Source organism: Gossypium raimondii, chromosome 11 (assembly GCF_025698545.1).
Source record: "Gossypium raimondii isolate GPD5lz chromosome 11, ASM2569854v1, whole genome shotgun sequence".
NCBI classification, from domain to species: Eukaryota; Viridiplantae; Streptophyta; class Magnoliopsida; order Malvales; family Malvaceae; genus Gossypium; species Gossypium raimondii.
Genome location: NC_068575.1, coordinates 61,900,978 through 61,922,838, shown reverse-complemented (window position 1 = coordinate 61,922,838; position 21,861 = coordinate 61,900,978). Strand labels below are relative to the sequence as shown.

Here is a 21,861-nt window from a genome sequence, read left to right as displayed (position 1 = left end):
TTCTTTTCGAATCTTGAAATGTTAATCTTAACGTAAAATGATAATTGTTAATCCATGAACTGAACTTTTAGTGAATATGGAAATTACATGCTAACGTGGCATATGATGATATTGTGTTAGATGTACTGAATTTAACAAAAATAATAAAACTTAGTGAATTTAACGGTTATTATTTAGTAAAAACTATAATTTTAAATTTTGAATAACATAAGAACTAAATTGATAATAATATACTTGATGCGTAGTTTTCAGAGGGAAGAATTTTAAGTGACAAAAATCCAATGGGTGTCAACAATGTGTCCACCATTTGCATTGTCTTTTTTTAATGACATGAAACAGATATGAAAGTGGATGTTTCATGGGTTGTTCAACTGTCACATTAACTAAGTACACATGTGTCCTCTCCTAAAAGGCTTTACTTCATTACACTTCATAATTACCTCTATTCAATTATGTTTTAAAATCATATACGTTTAATATATTATTTGATATTCATTTTTTTTTTGTATTATATCGTATTTATGTTTGATAAGTGTTGTATATTTTTACATTTTAATTTGGCGGTGTTAATCTTTTTAGTGTTCAATTTGGAATTCAGGGTTGATATCGTAAAAATTGTCGAGGAAATTTTGACTATTTGAGGAGAAATCTATGAAATGTCGTCCATTGAAGACCGATGGATCCCTTGAACAAGTTTGGTATTGAATCCGAATTGTTTGTGTTCAGCTCTTTGAACTAATGTTGAGATTTATTTAGAGGGTAAAGGTATTCTCCCTCTATGAACGCCCCCCACGACTCTCGACAGAAGTGAGAGGTGAAACCTAGTATAAAACAGAACACAAACACATCAAATTCACTACTAAACTTCTTGAGGGGGTTCTTCGGTCATTGGCAGACAACAATAAAACAAAATTTAATTGTTAATATTATTAGATTTGAATATTTGTGATTCTGGTAATAAAAAATTTAATATTAATTGTTAATGATTTTTTTTCAAGATTTAAAATTAATATTAACAATCAACTATCATCAAATCAATTTTGGTTAAGCACTACAAAATTTAACATCACTATCATTTATAGAAAAAGAAAAAACAACAGACAAACACCACATTAAAAAGTGCTCCATATATTTTAGTCGAATTTAACCCTAAATCCACAACCTGAAATATTAAATATTCATTTTGTGAATATTAAATAATTTTATATCATATTGGTTTCTGCAATATTAATTAAAATAAAGCATTATAAAATCTTATAAAAGTTCAAACATCCGAGTAAAATATATAAAAATAATAATTGAAAAAAATTAATTAAACATATAGCATTAATTATAAAATTAAATTTTAATAATTTTTCTAGAACAGAAGGTGCTAAATCAGCCGAACGAAGCAGTAAGGTTATTGGGTTCAAATAGCATGATTAGCCCAAAATCGAGAATGTTCTGGGTATTAATAGACATGTTTATCCCAATGTTATTATTACATTCAACATCTCTTGGTAACAACACATTGGTTGAACTGTGCTTAGATTCTATCCTTTTCTGGATGTTTATTGTTTTCGATAGAACATAACATCACATGAACATACCAATGTTTCAAATTTCATATAATGCAAAAAAATTATAAAATGTTTAAAACTCAATTTCGACATGATAGCTTAAACACCACTGTTATTTGCCTTTAGACAGCACCAAAAAAATGCACAGCATAGCTGTTTCGTTGGCTAAAGTCGAGTAGCTCAACGTTAAGAAATATCCGACTAAGTAGTCAGAGCATATATACTTAGTATTCCCTAACGATACTTTTGCTTATAATGTATATATACTCGGGTGTCCGGCACCGAGACTGAGTAACTTAGCTATACAGTAATGATAAAGCAGACAGCAAATCATGAAGAACATAAGATAGTCTAGTTTAACATTACCAGATGTTAGCTATGTCCGAGCAATCTGTCTTTAGGGATCATCCTTAAAGAGGGGTGCATTGTAACAAGCAACATAAAATTAACATCCATGTCTATCAAAAACCTCATCTACGAGCTCAAGAAACCGACCACGATTAACCCCATATATAAGTAACAATGATGCAAGGACAAGATGATTACATTAACGCCGAAAGTACCTCAAATGTACTGCTGTATGTATGCATGTATGAGTAAATATGTATATATATTGGCAGTTGATCAGTTCCAGGAGAAAGAAACCGGCGAGGGTGGTTCAGCCCAGGGCGGAACGAGGAGCACGGGGACGAACAGGTGTCTTTGATGGACTCACCCTGCATATGCAAAAGGCAAATAATCCGATAAATTTTGGGTGAAAAATAAAAAAGGGATGAATTTTACAACCAAAAAAGACTTGAGATATGAACTAAAACCGACCTTATGGGCAGTGATCCCAAAACTGCACCACTGCAGTTGAGGGCTGCGATCGCACTATCAGCCTGCATGAATGGCATTCAAGTAAATTTACTAGTTAAATGGCAAAGACAAAAGAGTGCAGGCAGTGGCCTTGGCCACCCAGAAATGGTAGATTTGCCATTTAACTCCATAATTTTTTATGAATTTGCATGTTAGTATAATAGTAAATTTGCACTTTGGTCCTCAGTAATTTATGATTCATCTCTGGTCCCTCCTAAAGCAATTGTTTGGCTTCATCCCTGATTATGACCATATTTCTGCAGCAAAATATACATTTTGGCGGTTCCATTCTGGGACAAAATGATTCTGGCTAAAAGGGCAAATGATGCCAAAAGCATCATTAAACTATGTGAACTAAAAGATTTAAAAACCGGTAAAGATAGATTATTCTCTCCTCAAGAAAGTACAATGCCTAAAAATTCAACGTCATGCCAACTTTCGGTAAATAAAGATTGCAAGAGAGTAACTACCAATGTGAACTCAACAAAAGCAATTCGAGTTGAATGATGATAGTCTCCCAATAGCCTCAATCGTTGAACCTACAAGAAAAGAAAAGTGTTCAGTAACAAATCATAAAATCCAATAATTACGAGACATGCAGCATTTATATGGCACGTTGCATGAGAGAAACTACACACCTCCCCGCAAACTGATTCGAAGAAGAGCTTGACATCAGCTTGAGTAATCTGTATCAGTCAGAACAAGTAATACCACTCAGGTTATCGATCACACTAGCATTCGAGGAAAATAATGGGATATGAGAAGCTACCTTCTTGTCGATGTTTGTACAGTAAATGGTCCTCGTGCACATTTCCCGCTCGTCCTCAGACTGAAGAACGTAAATTATTCAGAGGCATTAAAAACGAAAATGCATATCAACATGACACAAACTATTATAGTATATATGCTTTACCCTAGGTAAAAAAGTTGGGTTAACAGGCGCAATGGCAGTCTTGGAAGGCATCACTTTTAGAGGGTAATAACCAAGGATGGTGCCGGACAAATTCAAAGCAGCCTTTGCATCCTCTACAACAACACCGAATCACCAATATTGTAAAAACGAAAGCGGACACCAATGCTTACCAAATGCATAAAACATTCATATTATTATTACTACCTTCTTTATAGAACTCGACAAACGCAAAGCGGAGAACAGAATTAGGATCACCGCATATACGACAATCAACAACCTATAACAGAAAGTTCTTTTAACGGAAATAACCGAATAAATTCGGTACTAAATACAGAAAGAAACAAAACGTAAATACCGGTCCGCAACTTAGAAAAAGACCAGCAAGAAGCTCCTCAGTAACCTATATACCATATAAAACATAATCAATACATCAATACATCACTATATATCAGTACATAAACAAAGTAAAAAACTGAAAATATGTTACCTGTAGATCGATATCGGATACGTATACAGTTTTTCGAATCGCATCCTCTCGCTGCGCAATGCTGGTTCGATTATTCAACCTTCTCTTCCCTTGGCTAAAGTAAGTCCTTTTCTGTGTTAAAAGAAAAAAGAACAAATTATCAGACAAAATAGGTACCAATATAAAAATCAAAAACCAAAAATGCCAAAGCGAAAAAAGCATACCCTTCTATTAGTATTTTCAGCCCTAAATCCAAACCCATTTTCCAGAAACTGGTTATCATTAAGATTATGTTGTTGCTGATGATGATTGATAAGGGAAGGGGGTATAAATTCTTCAGCCATGGGGTTAAGCTTAGACAAAATTTCAACCAAATCAGTGATGTTTTTCTTGAGAATTTCACCATTATTACCCCCATTTTGAACACTGGTAAACCCATTAAGCTTATCGGTCATTGTAGCCATCTGCTGGTGGTGGTGGTGGTTGTTTTCGTTGAACCCATCGCCGTTGATGGCTTCTCCTGCTGCTGGTGGTGGTTCCTCGGTAGTCTTAGTAACAGTCACGGAATCGGATTTGGTTTTCGGTTTACCGGAATCGTTCACCGTATCGGTGTCAACCGGCACCAAATTTTGACCCGATGACCCGATTTTCGACCCGTCATTCTCAGCAACCGCCATGATCGAATGGGAAAAGAAATTCCCCTTTTATGAAAGAATGGTCTGGTTCAGATTTTCCTGTAAACAAGAAAAAAATCCCATCTTTATTATTTCTGCTTCATTCAATGATTAAAAAAAAAAAACCCTGGAGAGAAAAAAAAAACCGAAGATTAAAGTTGTTTTTGTAGTTGAAGTTGTTAGAAGAACAACGTACCCGCCTTATCTAAATGGCTTCCATTGATGTAAAATCCAAAAGAAAACCTCAAAGATCGTCACTTCATACACTGAGAAATACAAGAAAGAAAAAGGAAAAAAAAGAAAAAGAGAGAGACTCCGCAAATCGATAGAGAAAACGGCTAACAAAGAGGACAACCTTTTTGCTTGGTTTCTCTTTGTGTGTGTTTTCTTATAATATGTTTTTTTTGTTTTTTGAAAGAAAATATTTTCTTATTCATTGGTTAAAGCTATGATCCTGTAAATTGACAATGAGGGGTTTGGGTGTGCGTTTTAAATGGAGTGAAAAATGAGGAGATGCTTACGTGGATATCTAAAAGTGTAAAATTTAATAATTACCTTAAGAGTGTAAAAAGTTATCAACTTTTTTTTAAAAATTTAAAATGTATAAAAAACTCTTAAACTTTTCTTAAAAAGTAATTAAGTTTTTTCTGTACTCAATTGAGTACATAAATTTTAAAATGCATCAAAAAGAATTTTAAATTTTTCAAAAAATAATTAAAACCCTGCTTTTATTAAAATTACAAAAATTTAAATCAATAAAATTTATAAATATTATTAAATTTTAATAAAATTTCAAATATTAAAATTTATTAAAAATTAGAAAAATATAAAAATCATAAAAATATAAAATTTTGTAAAATTTTATAAAAATCGTAAAAATATTAAATATATAGAAATATAAAAAGTATAAAATTTTATAAAGTCGTAAGAAAATTATATAAAATGTAAAGAAATATAAATTTTGTAAAAAATAATAAAATCATTGTACCAAAAGAAATATTTTATAATTTTTCTATAACTTTTATTGAATTTTATTTTTATCTTTTTTATCACATGTCACGTTATGTTGCGACACGTGATACTCTAATTGAAAAAATACTGAGTCATTAATTTTTTATGATTTTTATAAAATTTACAATTTTTATTTTTACGATTTTTATAAAAAATCTATTTTTAATAAATTTTAAATTTTATTAAAATTTAATAATTATTCTAAATTTTATTATTTATTATTTTATAATTTTTTCTATTTTTTAATAAGAGCATGGGCTTAATTGTTTTTTTGAAAATTTTTGAGGATTTTTTTGATGCATTTTGAAAGTTCAAGTACCCAATTGGGTGGAAAAATAAAGAAGAGGCTTAATTTATTTTTTTAAGAAGTTTGAGGGCCTTTTTGATGGATTTTGAAAGTTTAAGTGCTTAATTGAGTATAAAAAAAATGAGGGGCTTAATTGCTTCTTCTTTTTTTAAGTTTGAGGGCCTTTTTGATGTATTTTAAAAGTTCAAGTGCTCAATTGAGTGCAAAAAAAAAGGGGCTTAATTGCTTTATTTCTTTTTTTAAGTTTGAAGACTTTTTACACCCTTAAACCTAAATAATTTTTAGTGCAATTTTTTAGTTGGTTAATTTTAACAAAATTATGAAAAAAAATTTTACTAATATATTTATTTTAAATTGATTGAATCACAAATAAAATGATAAAATTTTGCTTAAATTTTCAATTTAAATCAATACGGGGTTGGATCTATGGAAAACCCTTACCCCTACTATTACAACCTTTTCCTTCACTCCTATAAAGAAATCTAATCCGAGTTTCAACCTTGTAATTTTAATTGTAATAATTGTCGAGGGGTTGGCTCTTTTTCAAGAGAAGTGTTTGAGGAGTTGTTTGCTGAGTAACTGATTGAACTATTGAATAGAAGTATTATATTTGATGTGTCTATACTCGATTTTAGCTTCGGGTTTTATCTCTTCACTATGAGAAGAGTTCAACATTAGGTTAAAACCGAGCATAAACTCTACAAGCATAATATCTCCATTGTTTAACGGTTCAATAGACTATTTAACAAATAATGCTTCGAAAACTTATCTCGAAAAAAGAGCCAACCCCTTAATAATAATTAATTACGCATGGAGGAAATTAAAAAAAAAGAAGGAAAAATGGTATACCATCTTCTGTCTTTTAAATCTTATACTTAATTGTAAATCGTGTAAGAGTATCTATAAGAACATAATTAAAATTATTTTTTATTTTAATTTATCAATTACAGGAATTTTCTACTTCTTTACTTTCTTGACCAAATACACAACAATAAAAGTAATTTTTTCTCTTTTTTTCATCCTTACATATTGTTTTCCTAACCTAACAAACAAAATATAAAAAAAATGGTGATGAAGGGTACGTACACGAATGGTAATAAATCTCGTGTGATTACATAAAAGATTATTTACTTTTGTAATTATACAACAAACATTATTTAATTACACAATTTATTACAATATTGGTGATTTTATTTTATTTTATTGTAAACAACACATGTTATTACAAATCTCGTAAACATTATCCAGTTTTGCAAAAATAATATCTAATTACACGAATTGTTACAATTTCTTTTACCCAATTGTACAAATTTGTTAATTATATGCTAAAACATATAAATTATTACAAAACTCGTAATACACAAATTAAACTATCATATATGAAAAGCTAATTCTAAGTAGCTTGTAATTTTCCTTCCACTGCCCTATTATCTTGTTAGTATTTTATCTTCCAAAAGTTCTAAAATACAAATTCATGCATGCATGTACCATTATCCGATGGTTTATGACACTCTATGGTACGTAACGTAAATAAATAAATAAATAAAAAGTTTTTCTGTGAAGCTAGGAAAAAGAAGAGAAAGAAGACTTTTTTTTTTATTTATTTATCAATTTTAGGAAATTTTAGGTAAACTAATTTGACGTTGTATTTATTAATATTATGCTCTAAAAATTTGAAATTAAACTCTTTTTTGAACGATATTTGGAATTAAACTAGCCATTTCAAAACTCATGGTAAATAAGGAAGGAAAAGGGAAATCAAAGGCATAAAATAATGCTGAGTAGGATGCGTTGAAACGCGGACACATTTATTCTTTTCTCTGTGATAAATACCACTTTAGTACTGACACGTGTATGAAGTATCTGGATAGAGTTCCAGCGCCCGTAGTCGTCTTTATCGACTTCCGTGACAGACATCAGTTTTTCTTCCATTTCCTTGTACTAAAATTTTAGGGTAAACTACATTCAAGGTCATTAAACTATTAGTAAATTTATTATTTAGTCACTTGACTTCAAAAAGTTACAAAATGGTCACTGAACTATTCGGAAGTTTTTATTTAAGTTACCAATCTGTTAATTTTTTCTTTAAAAAGTTTGGCTAGTGACCTCCAAGCGACAATTCGTCGATTCATATGATGAATCAATACCCATCAATGAATAAAAAAACATATATTATATCCAATTTGATTTGATGATCAATTTGTAACATTTTGAAGTTGAGTCACCAACACATAAACTTACTAATAGTTTAGTGATACTAAGTGTAGTTTACCAATATTTTTGTTACAATAAATTAAATAACTTACTTTTTGAAAAAAAAAAGTGATTAAATTATTTGCTTAAATTTATTGAGTGAGTTTGGATGGGTGGTGCGTTTACCCACGGTTAATGTAAAAATAGCCGTGGCAATGAAATTAGATATTGTTACAATACTGTAACCTGACACAAAAAGTAAACTAAATGCACTATATTGCCCTTCCAAACTTACCCTAAGTATTTTTTTTAATAAAACAACTACTATTTTTAATTTTCTCGTATCATATATATTATTTTATTTATATTATAAAAATTAACAAAAAAAAAAGCCACCAATCATATAGCTAAGGCCCACTCGAGCTAATATTCCAAAAAAGACAAAAAAAAAGTCATTTAAATGGATGTCCCACGTGTGTTTTCGGTTTGAGACTGATTTGTTAAACGATGTCGTCCTGAACTTCTAGATTGTTCGATCAATCAATCTTCTCCTCTAGAAATTAAAGTCATATGAAGCTAATAACAAAATAAAACAAAAATATACTACAACTTAAAAGAAAGATATTTGTGCCTACTGAGTCTTAATTTTATTAGTATCAGTACTATTATCAGTATAAAAAGACGTGTATTTAAGTATATTAAAATATATTATCTTTTTATTTTAAAGTTGATAAAATGTTATGAATAATTTTAAATATTGTATATCAAAAACAGATATAATAAGAATTTATAATAAAATTACTACTAAATAAAAATAAAAGGTCTATGCTTTGCTGTTTGGATTTTTTACTATTTATTTTAATATATATGTGAAGTTCGCATAAGTTTATTACTTAATTCTAAAAAATATTAAGTTAAATTATGTCATAAGTTCTTGTATTATTTGTAAATTTGAAGTTTAATTTTTAGAAATTTAGTCTTTTACTTTTTATATTTTAAAATACAAGTCCAATTATTAACAGTGTTAATTGTATTTTGTTAAATTTCTCAATATGACATTTTGAAATAAACAAAATACTCAATTAATAGCTATGTAACTAAAAATAATGGAGTTGTGATGAACTTGAATTTAACATGATAATTTTAACAATGTTAACAGTTGGACCTGAATTTTGAGATTTAAAAATTAGAGGAGCTAACTTTTAGAAATAAAAGTACAGTGACTAAATTCTAAATTTACAAAGAATACAGATAGTTATGACTTATTTTAACCAAATTGTTATATAGTCACTTAACATTATCAATTTATCACATTATAATAATTCTATTTAAGTGTTTTATTAAGTAGATGTTACCTCAACCGGTCACCAACTCGGTTGTTAAATTACGAAGTCGTTTTCATAATTAAAATAAGTTATATTATTAAGGGTACTTTAATATTTTTAATAAAATATACACATGGTGAGATTTGAATCTGAACCAATTGTATTAGTAAAATAATTAATTTATCACTTAACTAAAACTTTATTTTAAAACGTTATGCATGCTTTATTAATTTCATCAATTGTATATTTTAACTTGATTGAATTGATGTCACAAGATAATTCGACATTGACTCAAGATTGATAAATAATTAAATCTAAATTTTTTATTTTAATATCATATGTTATTTCTAAATACATATTTTTATTCTAAATTTATGATCTTCGTATATATTCGCGTTTGATATAATCTAATATTTATTAATTGTGTAACTACAAGTTATTTGGACTATAGCTAAAGCCTATAAAAGATAACGTGATTAGGCGAGGTTAGGGCCGGGTCCGGTTCAAGGCTCTTCAACATATAATCAATTCGAATGGGCTTTGGGTAAACCCATGAGAAGCTTGGCAAAGACGAAGAGAAGCGAACCCTAGCCACTAGCTAGTTAAGCTAAGTCAGATTTGACCAGGCAGGACAGGCTCCACCACGAGGCCCCGTCAAGCTCAGGTTTTACTCTGCCTAGGGCCAACAGTTCGCCAATTGATTCTCATCGTCTCCACTCCACTCAACAGTCGCCGGTACAATGACATAACGTTTCCATGCTCACATTCGTACTTGATTTTTTTTTTCTTTTTAAATTGTCGATTCCTTTTGCTTTATTGTCTGTCTCTTGAAAGTAATCGCCGGTAATTCGAGATTGTGTTTAAAAGGGGAAGAAATCTGGGATTTTTTTAAAAATGTATTTGTTAGGGTTTATTTTTCTTCAATGTAGTTAAAAATGAGACGAGTGAGGTAAAATGGAATAAATTAACTATGTGTGTGAAAATCTCATCTCATCTGGTGACAAGCATGCCTTGTTTATGATAGATGACAAGCGCTTGGACAAATAAGAGCTTTCGCAATGATACATAGGGGGTATAGAAATGGAGTGGGAGAGTTGGTTGTTATTGGTTTTAATAATTGGAGCTTGTTGCTACCTTCTGAAGCTCTGGAAAAAAAAAACGTTATTGAGAGGATGAGGAGACCATGTTAATGGTTGTAATTTTGGAGAGCAATGGAGATTCTGTATGACTATTTGTAGGATTTGTTAATTTGGTTTGCTGCCTGTTTTTTGGTTTTGCATGCATATACATATACATATTCATATATATATATTTATTATTGAGGATGATGAGACCATGTTAAGTTTAAAATGTTGGAGCAAATGAGCAATGGAGCTTGTGGAGCACCGCTCACAGTTTGGAGGAGTTGCTGACTTGGTTTGCTTCATTGTTTTGGTTATGAAATAATCTTTTTCCATTGTCGTCAGAGTTGATGCTGATGATAATGGGATATATGTGTGTGGTTATTGTTACGTTGTTTTTTATAAATATGGAATGGAAAATTGTTTCTTTGTTAACTTGGCTTTGTTTTTTGGTGCTTGCAGTGAAATATTTCTATTATTTGTTTGCTGGTAGTGGAATGAGTGGTCGCTTCTCTCGCACTATCTATGTCGGCAACCTACCCTCTGATATTAGAGAATGGGAGGTTGAAGATCTATTCTACAAGGTATGTGTTGAATTTAATATTCTGCCAATGCCTTTTTTCTTCTATCAAAGAATGTCTTTCCCTTTGGTTGATAACTGTTTGTTTTCTTATGTAGTATGGTCGTATTTTGGATATTGAATTGAAGATTCCGCTCCGCCCTCCATGTTTTTGTTTTGTTGAGGTACATTTCTCATCTGATGTTTTATCTAGAATGCATAAATCAATGGTAACGATTTCTAAATAAGTTGTGTTTGTCTTGTAGTTTGAGGATCCCCGGGATGCTGAAGATGCAATCAGAGGTCGAGATGGTTATAACTTTGATGGTTGTCGTTTGAGGGTAATAAGAGGCTCTTGTTGTTTTCATTTTTTTTTTCCCCACATAACTGGCTTTTCATTGTAATTGATTTAGGTTGAGCTTGCACATGGTGGTAGAGGACAATCCTCAAGTGATCGTCGAGGCGGGTATGGTGGCGCTGCGGCTAAGTTTGGTGTATCACGTCATTCTGATTATCGAGGTCTGCCTAGTAGTTCAACTGTGCAATTCCTGTTGTTGTCTATTTAGCGTTTATCTGCACTAACAAATGGTTCTAATATACATATCTGTTTCCCTGCAGTTATCGTTCGTGGGCTCCCTTCTTCTGCTTCCTGGCAAGATTTGAAGGTTTAGTGAACTCAAAAGAAATTTGGGATTTGTTATTTCAGCTGTATCACTTACCTATTCGTAAATTATTCAGGATCACATGCGAAAAGCTGGTGATGTGTGTTTTGCGGAAATTTCACGTGACAGTGATGGTATGACCAGATGGGATGTGTTGATAAGCATTTACAGTTCATTGTTTACCTTATCCCTTTGATGCTCTCTGCTTATTCTTTTCTCTTTTCATTTTATATACAGATCTATCTTTATTTGTTCAAACTCTATTAGATCTAAAATGATGCAGTTTGTTATTCTTACCATCTTATGTGGGGCATACTTAAATGGATTTTTTGGATGCTCCAACTTGGTGATGTTTATAATTTAAGATCTGTTGTTTCTGCTACTTCTCTTTAATATGCTTGTACTTTATCTTCAAATTCTGATTGTTTTATGAGTTGTTCCCATTATGTTGCAATGGGTTGAAATTCTAATACTTATCATCTCTTCTTGATTTTTCAACTAGATCAGCTTAGTTTTTATGCCTTAATGTTTTCAAATGAGTTTTTATTTACTATCTCTCTGTTCGTTCAGGGACCTTTGGTATAGTTGATTTTACCAATTATGATGACATGAAATATGCTGTAAGTTGTTTAGATAGAATTTTATACCTCCTTGCCCTGAAGTTGTGCTTCTTCAGTGCTTGTAATTCAGCTGACATGTTTTAACACCTTGCAGATCAGTAAACTTGATGATACTGAGTTTAGAAATCCTTGGGCAAGAGCTTATATTCAGGTAACCTTGCTATGCATTAGTCCATTGAGTTGTTTTAATGTGCAAAATTATTATTTATTACTATCCATGAGTTCACACAATCTGAGACTAGTGCTTGTACTTTTGACCAAGTAAACACGTGAATCGATATGGTCTGACCATCCCTCCATCCTTCGCTTTTCCCTAATTATTCCATACCCTTCATTTCTCCCCGGAACCTCTCACTGGTTATAATTGCAAAAGATTTCTGGCATTGTGGCCTTATGTGGATCCAGCAACATCTTTCATGGCAAATGTATATATATTTTTCCTTTGTTATGTTAGGCCATATAGAATTTTCAAAATCAACTTTCAGTTTCTTTTAAGTCCTTGGTGTTTATTTGTTCTTCAATATGGATAGGTGAGGAGATACGAGAGCAGCCCCTCCAGGAGTAGAAGTAGAAGCAGAAGCAGAAACCGTAGCAGAAGCCTCAGCGTTAAAAGAGACCGGAGGTATAGACCCTTTCCCCTTCTCTTTCAGTCATTTTTAACCTTTTTAGTTCAAACGTGCGCCAAAACTCCAGCTATTTTCTTCCATGCACGCAGTAAATCACGGGAAAGACCTGCATCCAACTCACCAGTTAAAGCAAGATCTGTCTCTCCTGTTAAGTCATATAGGTAATTGGGTCTCATCTTCCTCTCAGCTTCTTTGCTTTGTTATTCGGTCTAGTTGTTATCGTACAATTTATGAAAACTTTCTTTTCCTTCTATTCATTGATTCAGAGCAAGATCGAGGTCAAGGTCAAGGTCAGGATCACCTGACAAGGTAGGTAAATTCTGATTTCTGATATTCAATGCAAATAGTAGCCCCTCGTTCGTGGCTGCTTTTGTTAGGCTCAGTAGGTTATGTGTCAAACTTGCGAGTAATGTTGGGGGTAAACTTCCTATTAATCCAGTATACATGTATAACAGGACATGATATGTTATGCATTAATGTGGTTTTACCGTCACGTATATTCTAATAGCTGTCCCATTCATACGAAACATGAAATTGAAACCAGACCTTTTTTTTCAAATGGCAAGTCTGAACTTCACTCTTGTGAATCTTATACATATGACTGATTATATTTTCAGGCTGGATCAGTTAGCCATTGATGTTCATATTCAAAAGAGACAGAAAGTCCAGCGTTGCTTGCATTGAAGGAAAGATTTAGGGGTAAGATATGTTGAATGGTCTTAAGGAGAGTATAAATGGATAGTGTCTATGAGGACAAGTGAGGTTAGGAATTAGTGGTTTTTCTTGGAGATGAAGCAACTATATCTGAACTAAGTTTGGTCCTTTTTATCTCAATTTGATATTAACGGTGTTTTCTTTTAAATATTGCTCTAATCTTGCTTGATATGCGAATCCTTCAACGATCCTTTATTGGTTATTAAATTATGTTACTGTTTTAGGGGTAATTAGATTTGTTACTTACTTTTTTCTCCACATACAAAACATGGGAAATAACTACTATGAATGGGTTATTTGATACAAAGGCACGCGGCATGTTTCATGTATATACTGAAGTATTATTTAATTCTAGAGTAAATTAATTCAGAGGATTAGGAGTTTTATAAGTACTTTCACCCTTAAAACTGTGGTACTTAAGTTTTTTTAAAAAGAAATCTCAATTAACCGCGGATTAATCTAAACGTATATTGTTCACCCTTCGGTAAAAGAAAAAGACGGTAAAACCTTTACCCCACCATGAAATACAATGCAAATATGGGATAACATAGAAAACTATGTCAAATCTGAAATTATTATTCAGGGAAATAAATTTTAGCAATTATAGAACTTTCAATGACAATCAAGCATCATATAAATGATATTTAAAGAAAAAATCTAAACAATGTAACGTGTTGAAAACACTAACTTCAATAATAATATTGTTTGTTTAGTGCGCTTCTAGCATTGTTTTGTTGAGTTTATTTGGGGTAAAAGTAGTGTGAATGTTTTATATTAGATTCAAAAACTAGGATCTTTCTATTTGAATGTTCAGTCATTTTATTATTAAAATTGACATTGTTGGTGAAATAATTGGATCTTTATACATGACATGTCATGTGTAATTTATACTAACATTTAGAGAACAATTTTTAACAGTAAAATTGATGAATTTTTATTCAAAAATTAACTTACTCTTTGATTTAATGTATATAAATTAATTTACCCATTTTTAAATAAAAAATAAAATATAATCCCATTCTTAATATAAAAAACTCCCTACTAATAATAAAACATTATTAGTGCGCAAATTGAGTGAAAAGAATAAGATATTTTAAGGAAGCAAATGATTTGATTTTGGTTTTGTGAAATGATGATAAAACATTACAATTGCTTTTATTGCCCTTTTCCCCTTCTTTGAGCTACTTATGAAACTTTTGTAGGGATAATTAGAAAAAAATCTGAATTCGACCATGTGTTTCCATCCGATTCCATATGATTGGATTTCCTCTTGTCAATTTTTGGGTAGATTTAATTCTAAAATTACTCCAAATAATTACCAAAATAGCTTTATAGAATGTACAATAATAAAATTTTATACCAAAAAAACAATTAATAGTATCGTTAAAAATAATATTTTTCTATATGTTAAAAAATATTATATGTTTTATAATAAAAATAATTGTAGCATGTTAATTATAACTTTATTTTTAAATATAATTTTTGAGTATTTAATTTAAGATCGAATCAACGATGTATCGAACTGGGGTTAGATACCCTAAAAACAGTCCTATCCCATTGTCATCTCTGAGCTTTTTTCTTCCTCTAAAGCTATGCCTTTTGCAATGAATATATAGTTTTTACTGATGTTTTAAAAATCACAAATATTATAAATAAAAAAACATTTTAGTCAATACAATCGTTATTTCTTTTATTTTTTATTGACTTTGATTAATTCAATCAAAGATCGATTTAATTCTTTGTTTGGATCAATATACTCAACCAGTTTCGATCCAACTGCACTAGCTTTTACTTACAAGTATTGTTAGAATTTTACTTCTCAAGATGTACAAAAAGTATCAATCAATATAGATGGAAAAATACTAAAATAATTAAAGTACATCAAAATTCTGACTGAAATGAAATTTAAATTATTTAATATTGATAAAAGTATCATGGAAATTTTATATTAAGAGTTGGATCACATTTTTCCACTCTACTAAAAAAAAGGGACAAATTAGGTCCTCTATATTAGATGAAAAAGCAAATTGCTCATTTTATTAAAAGTTCTATCAATTCCTACTCTTAAAAACTAGTCATTGCACATCAAAACGAGGTATACATAACATACCACGTGTAATTACCTTGTCAGTATGTCAATTTTATTACCTAGCCAATCATGTTAGTTTTCAACAATAAAAAAGGATGAAATTTTTAATAAAAAGAACTATTTTATACTTTAATTTAACGTATAAGAACTACTTTTTTAATAAAATAAATAAAAATCAATATTTTTACCATTTAATATCAGTGTAACATATAAGAATAAGTACAGTGGTAGGATTGGAATCTGAACTGTACCGACCATCATTATACTATAGGATTTATTTGACATATTCCAGAATCGAGCAGCCACGTATAAACCGCACGTCTGTAATTTGAAATTGTCCTAAAAAAAATACACCACGCGCCTTCCGACTAGTTGTACAACAAACACAAAAGTAGAGAAATAGAGAGCCACTTGCTTCAATGCCCATCTAAATCCGATCAATAAAAACGCGAGTGAAATCCACCTTCGGCAAAACGCATCGCTGACAAAACAAAACAAGACGTTCCTCTTGTCATACTCCTCCACGTGTCCGGTTTCTGTCCAAGAAATTTCACCTCAGAAACTCCAAAAAAAAAAAAATCTCCAGATATTAACGGTAGGCCCCATACACACAAAAATATCTCAAATCTAAAAAAAAAAAAAAAAGAGACCGAAGCTTAAGGTCCGCATTATTTTATTGACACTTGACCCTTAATTAATTAATTAATTAAATCAAATAATTAAATTTTTTATTATTTTATATGCAAAGATTAAACGACAGCCTCAAAAGCCAAATCCTTGTGAGCCTTTAGATCATATAGCTGACGTGGCTTCCGTAGGCCATACAAATCAAACTTTTAGATATTTTTCTGTTCTTCATAGCTATGAGATTTTCTCAACCGTTAGATCAAAGTCGGTTCGGCAATTCAATTTCGTTTTATAGCCGTTAGATCTAAGCGACCCGTTTTAAGATATTTTTAGCAGCAATGGGTTAGATTTTTCTATTTCCTACTTATTTTTGCTTTGCTTTTGACATTGTTTTCTCCCATTGCTAAAGCTTGGAGTTCAAAATCAAGGGTAAAATTGTACTGTGTTTGGTGTTAGATTTTAGTGGTAAAATTCATAAAAAAAGAAGAAGAGAACATATGGGTGAGGTTTTGATGAGCAGCGATGAAGTGAAAACAGAGAGCGAAATCGATAGAGAAAATGGGGAATTTGAAGGGAATAAGAGAAGGAAGAAGATGAGTGGTGGGAGTTTTGTTTCTGTTGAAGCTGTGAATTGGGAAAGCTTTTTACCAACAATGGCGTTAAGGGTTTTATTGGTTGAAGCTGATGATTCAACTAGACAGATTGTTACTGCTCTTCTTAGGAAGTGCAATTACAGAGGTTAGTTTCCATTTTTTTGAGGGTTTATTTGAATTACTGTTATCAGATGAAAATGTTTAGTGGTTTTTCAATTGCTGTCAGCTTTTATGGGTACTTATTTGTGAATCGTCTCTGTTTCATGGCTGCCCGAGAATTTGATCCATTACTACTTCTGTTTTTCAATTTCACTGTTTTTAGTTGTTTTAGTTTTAATGGGTACTTTAAGGTGTTAGAGCCAATCCATAATTCAGCTTACCTTCTCTCTTTATTTAAATGTTTTCTTAGCAGTTGTTCTTCTTAGCTCAAATGGTTTATATGAATAACATAATTTTTTTTTTTGGCTCATGAATAAATCTGATAGATTTGGTTCTTTGTTAGTAAATTTCCTTGGGAGATAGGATCCACGTGCTTAAATTCATTTTCTGTTGATATAAGGAGGAGATCGTAGCGGTTTGGAGAGCCGTTGGTGGGATTGGATGATCGGAGTATGGATACCGGGGGAGGACCGGAGAGGAGATCAGAGTAAAAGAGAGTTGAGAACCTTTTTTTTAAAGAGAAGGTGTCTTGGTCCCTTTTTCCGGTGCTCGTAAGCGTTCTCTTTGATAGTTCCTAAGGCGACAGGTGGCACCTCGGGAATTACTAGAGAGAACCCTTATAGGTTTTAAGGGTACCATGAAAAGTGATCATGACACCTTTTCTAAAAGAGGCTCTCAACTCTTTTCTACTCTGGTCTCCTCTCCGATCCTATCCCTGTACCCATATTCCGATCATTCGGGTAAAGCGTCTTAAACCGCCACATGTTCTTCCTCCTATCAACAATTTCGTATTTTGTGAAATTGGATCAATGCATTTAAAAAAAAAGAAAAGAAAGTAAAAACAAAATCTCATAATTTATAGCAATATTAGTTTGACTTGAGTGTGAGTGTCGGATACGGGCATTACAACTTTGTTTCATCTCAAAACATGTTGATTTCAGCTTGTAAATATGTTTCTGTAAAATTCAATTTGCATTAGTATTATCCTTTTGGGTTGTTTGAGTCCCACCCCAACTAGTTTTGTATTGAAATGATTCCACTTCATATGCAAGATCCTCTGCTTTTTTAACATTTTGGCAATAAAACATGGTTACATATGGTGGATCAAGCTGTTCCTTTTTTTTTTTTTTTTTTTTTACTTTTTCCTAGCCTGCAAAACTGTACATCAATTCTTGCTTCGAAATAAGAAGTCGTTTAGAATCATAATACGCTACATTCAGAACTGAAGATGGCTTCCCCCCCCCCCCCCCATTTTTTGCGTGCAGTTTCTGCTGTTTCTGATGGCTTGCAGGCATGGGAGATGCTAAAAGCAAAACCCCATAACATTGATCTCATTTTGACTGAAGTGGATTTGCCATCTATATCGGGATTCGCTCTTCTCACGTTGATTATGGAACACAAGATTTGTAAAAGCATCCCTGTTATAAGTACGTTATGGAGGATACTATAATATTTCTAGGCATTTCTACTATATGTCTGGCAAAACAAGTAATTTTTTTTCCCTCTCGGCATGATTGTGCAGTGATGTCCTCACAACATTCGATTAGCACGGTATACAAATGCATGTTGAGAGGGGCTGCTGACTATCTTGTTAAGCCATTAAGAAGAAATGAGCTGAGAAATTTATGGCAGCATGTATGGAGAAGACAATCAGTATGCTTACTTCTACACTTCATTTCATTTTCCTTCTTTTAACGGTTCCTTCAATGTTATAATTTACATTTTTTCTGATCCCGGTTTATGTTTCTTGTTGGAATCAGTTGATAGCCAGTGGAAACACCCCTCAGGACGAGAGCGTTGGGCAGAAAAAGATTGAAGCTATATCTGACAATAATGCTGCAAGCAATCGTTCGAGTGGTTGTTTGGTTGGTGGTGAAAGAAATAAGGAACAAACCGAGAAAGGGAGTGAAGCTCAGGTCAGTGTTCTTCATTTGTCGTCTTTATTTGGTAATAGATTAGTGCGTTTACTATATAATTAGTATTGTGCCCTTTTAAAAACAATCTACTTAACGGAGCCTCCTAAGGTCATAGATAAGTGCATTTCGTTTGGTTTATGTTGTCTGCATGAAGTTTTTTACAGATTGCATGTTTTCTGTCCCTTGCAGAGCACATGTACAAAGCCAGACGTGGAAGCTGAGGATGCAAACATGGAAAATATGCAGGAATTTTTGCTCTTGCCGAGTAATTCTCAGAAGCACGAAGTTCAGATGGATTTCAATCAGAGACTGCTCGTGCATGAGAAGGAAACTGGGGGTAAGTAAGATGCTAAATTTTGAATTTTGGCATTGTCTTATCTGTTCAGTTTGAAGAGCATATATAACCTTTCTCTAAACTCGAATTAAATTTGTGAGCAGTTGATGGTGCTTGCAAGGATACCAAGATCTCGGTTGAGGCCGGTGATGCCGTTGGTGATTCACCAAGAAAAGCTATTGATTTCATGGGAACATTCGATAGAAATTGCAATTCTTCTTCGATGAATAGCACAAGTAAGGTTGGATCTTCGACACACTTGGATTTTTCGTTGGGACGATGTTCTCCTAATGCATTCGAGAATCATGCTACTCGAGAAAAGCCTACCCTTTGGCATCCTAATTCATCAGCCTTTACAAGGTTGGTTTCTGTTGTATTTCTCGGTACCCTCTCAAGAGCTTAGCTCAAAAACTTTCGAAGCGTTTTTCAGAACAAGATGATGTAATCACATTTTGCTTAATGCAGGTACTCTAGCAGGCCATCACAGCCCCTGCAGTCAACGCTGACAAGTGTGAGTGATCAAAAGAAAGAGTCCGGAACTGATTCTGAGAAGATGTTGCCCAATAGTATTGACGAGTATAACTCTGACACTCCTAGTCCGAAACTAACTCCTCAGAGAAACACGAACCCTTTGACTACCGGATCTACTGGTCAATTGAGGCAAACTGAAGTAGCGGCATCATGCACACAACAGGTAGTATTGCCTGTTCTAGTACCAAGTCCGAGTTTAGCCAACCAAAAGGAACTTGCCTGTTGTGTGAACCCATTTCACCATCCCAGTTTCGAAAGCAACTCATCTGGACAGTTTTACGATCGACTTGCCTCTAACACAAACCAGTTAACCAACCAACCTTTGCAGAAGTTGGACCAAAAGATGAATTCAACCGAGGATAGAGGACACATTTCCCCTACCACCGACCAGAGTGCAACCAGCAGTTTCTGTAACGGCTCCTTAAGTCAACTTAATGGTATTGCATATGGAAGCACTGCTGCAAGTAATAACAGCAATATCGACCAGGAAGCTGTTGTCCGAGCTTCTGCAGACAGTAAGAACGACGACGTTTTCCCCAGTCCTACTGGAAATTCACATCGTTCTATCCAAAGAGAGGCAGCTCTAACGAAGTTCCGCTTGAAGCGGAAAGATAGATGCTTTGAGAAAAAGGTACAAAAATACCATCAAATGCCATCATCCCGGTGTCTTATAAAACAGCTAATGTTTTCCGCTGGATACTTTTTACAGGTCCGTTACGAGAGCCGAAAGAAACTCGCTGAACAGCGTCCAAGGGTTAAGGGTCAGTTTGTTCGTCAACCACAAGCTGATCTGTCCCATTACGGCAATTCATCCGATGAGTAGCTACGAGTTTTTTAAACCGAGGAGATGCCATTGTACATATCTATAGCTTAGTAAGTATACTATTTGGTTATCTAAAAGAGGTTGCTATATATACTTATTGTAACATAATATTTTGAGCTTGTTTTCGCATTAGGGGATTGATTGCCTTTGGTCATTCTTTATTGGTTTACCTGGTAGATTTGTAACTAGAAAGATTTACTTAGGGCTTTTAACTCGGTTTTATACATTCATCTTAAAGAGGTAATAGGTAACGTAGAAATCCGAGTTTAAATCTCAATATCTGCAAAATTTTTTTCTCGAACGGCATCTTTTGTTAGAAAAACCCGACATTAACATTGATAAATTTTAGAAATAGGCCATCTCTGTTTGTAGATTTCATACCAGTAGCAAGTTCCTAGTTGAGTGTTGCTTGTTGGAGCTGCCATGGCTAATTGCTGGAAAATTCAATGTAAATAATCCCATCTTTATTTTGTAAACAAATACAATCATGTAGGAGTTAGTGGGACATATGATCATACCAAAAATAGACGCAATCTTCCCTAATATAATTTTTGTTCTTGAATTGGCTTTTTTTTTTTTGTCCATTTTGATCCTTAAACAGAGTAATTAGATTCATTTTAGTTTTTAAGTTAAATTTTGTCAAAATTTGATAACGTAATTAGTGTTATTAGAAAAAGACAGCTTGAATGGATCAAAATTATTGATAAAAATCGATTCACTTTTTGAAGTTTTAAAATAACCTAATCACTAAGTAAATCGAAAAAAATATTTTTTATTACATAGGCACGCTCTACAAGGAGATGATATATGCGATTGATCCAAGGGTTGCCGTTTTCTTACACATTCCTCGGTGTTTTGTCACTTGCTCATTGTCTGAATCTTTTTTTTCAAAATGGTATCAAGTTTTTAATGGAAATTTACTGCTGCCACCTCTCCCTCGACACCCCCACAAAAGCAAAAAAAAAAAAAAGTTGAATGAAGAGTCAATAGTAATGGGGTCAGGCAGCTTTTGTATTAAAAGCAAACCCTTTCTGGTCTAAATTGAGGGGTACCTTTAGCTGATTTTTCTAACAAACCTGACCGACTAATGAGCTTCATGGGATTCATGATTTGTTTCTACCCTTTCCATAAAAGCTCTTTTAAAAGGAGTTTCCATTGCAGATTCTGATTATTTTAAAATT

The 21,861-nt window shown here is 32.5% G+C and overlaps 3 protein-coding genes across 6 annotated transcripts; 2 read left to right on the top strand and 1 right to left on the bottom strand.

Annotated features, from left to right (window-relative positions):
• Positions 1-1,892: 1,892 nt before the first annotated feature.
• On the bottom strand, positions 1,893-4,922 carry LOC105801848 (polyadenylate-binding protein-interacting protein 12). Of its 2 annotated transcripts, none has more exons than XM_012633169.2 (11): positions 4,667-4,922; positions 4,021-4,530; positions 3,818-3,928; positions 3,686-3,730; positions 3,535-3,607; positions 3,331-3,443; positions 3,187-3,246; positions 3,056-3,103; positions 2,888-2,956; positions 2,379-2,440; positions 1,893-2,275 (listed from the first exon to the last, which is right to left on the bottom strand). In XM_012633169.2, exons 2-11 carry the CDS (start codon positions 4,471-4,473, stop codon positions 2,218-2,220), a joined length of 1,092 nt encoding a protein of 363 aa, XP_012488623.1. In that variant the 5' UTR covers positions 4,474-4,530; positions 4,667-4,922; the 3' UTR covers positions 1,893-2,217. The 2 variants fall into 2 exon arrangements, with proteins under 2 accessions (XP_012488623.1, XP_012488624.1); XM_012633170.2 differs by having other exon boundaries at positions 4,671-4,922.
• A 4,913-nt stretch (positions 4,923-9,835) lies between these two features.
• LOC105801850 (serine/arginine-rich splicing factor SR34A) lies at positions 9,836-13,777 on the top strand. Of its 2 annotated transcripts, none has more exons than XM_012633173.2 (13): positions 9,836-10,041; positions 10,890-11,011; positions 11,106-11,171; positions 11,253-11,327; positions 11,400-11,505; positions 11,605-11,651; positions 11,725-11,782; positions 12,219-12,268; positions 12,363-12,419; positions 12,799-12,890; positions 12,984-13,055; positions 13,161-13,207; positions 13,512-13,777. In XM_012633173.2, the coding sequence occupies exons 2-13, from the start codon at positions 10,925-10,927 to the stop codon at positions 13,523-13,525; spliced, it is 771 nt and encodes a 256-aa protein (XP_012488627.1). In that variant the 5' UTR covers positions 9,836-10,041; positions 10,890-10,924; the 3' UTR covers positions 13,526-13,777. The 2 variants fall into 2 exon arrangements, with proteins under 2 accessions (XP_012488627.1, XP_012488626.1); XM_012633172.2 differs by having other exon boundaries at positions 9,842-10,041; positions 13,161-13,203.
• Positions 13,778-16,671: 2,894 nt separating this feature from the next.
• Positions 16,672-21,063, top strand: LOC105801851 (two-component response regulator-like APRR5). 2 transcript variants are annotated; one of them, XM_052624436.1, is made up of 8 exons: positions 16,672-17,062; positions 18,342-18,503; positions 18,599-18,711; positions 18,837-18,992; positions 19,182-19,329; positions 19,431-19,686; positions 19,792-20,488; positions 20,567-21,063. In XM_052624436.1, the coding sequence occupies exons 1-8, from the start codon at positions 16,822-16,824 to the stop codon at positions 20,678-20,680; spliced, it is 1,887 nt and encodes a 628-aa protein (XP_052480396.1). In that variant the 5' UTR covers positions 16,672-16,821; the 3' UTR covers positions 20,681-21,063. The 2 variants fall into 2 exon arrangements, with proteins under 2 accessions (XP_052480396.1, XP_012488630.1); XM_012633176.2 differs by having other exon boundaries at positions 16,674-17,062; positions 18,599-18,729.
• The last annotated feature ends 798 nt before the right edge of the window (positions 21,064-21,861 follow it).

Coding starts and splice junctions, on each gene's coding strand:
- LOC105801848 (XM_012633169.2), bottom strand. CDS start 4,473: ATGGCGGTTGCTGAGAATGACGGGTCGAAAATCGGGTCATCGGGTCAA. Junction 3,929..4,020: donor CTGAAAATACTAATAGAAGG/GTATGCTTTTTT, acceptor CTTTTAACACAG/AAAAGGACTTACTTTAGCCA. Junction 3,444..3,534: donor TGTCGAGTTCTATAAAGAAG/GTAGTAATAATA, acceptor GTGTTGTTGTAG/AGGATGCAAAGGCTGCTTTG.
- LOC105801850 (XM_012633172.2), top strand. CDS start 10,925: ATGAGTGGTCGCTTCTCTCGCACTATCTATGTCGGCAACCTACCCTCT. Junction 11,652..11,724: donor CTTCCTGGCAAGATTTGAAG/GTTTAGTGAACT, acceptor TAAATTATTCAG/GATCACATGCGAAAAGCTGG. Junction 11,783..12,218: donor AATTTCACGTGACAGTGATG/GTATGACCAGAT, acceptor CTGTTCGTTCAG/GGACCTTTGGTATAGTTGAT.
- LOC105801851 (XM_012633176.2), top strand. CDS start 16,822: ATGGGTGAGGTTTTGATGAGCAGCGATGAAGTGAAAACAGAGAGCGAA. Junction 19,330..19,430: donor GCATGAGAAGGAAACTGGGG/GTAAGTAAGATG, acceptor ATTTGTGAGCAG/TTGATGGTGCTTGCAAGGAT. Junction 19,687..19,791: donor AATTCATCAGCCTTTACAAG/GTTGGTTTCTGT, acceptor TGCTTAATGCAG/GTACTCTAGCAGGCCATCAC.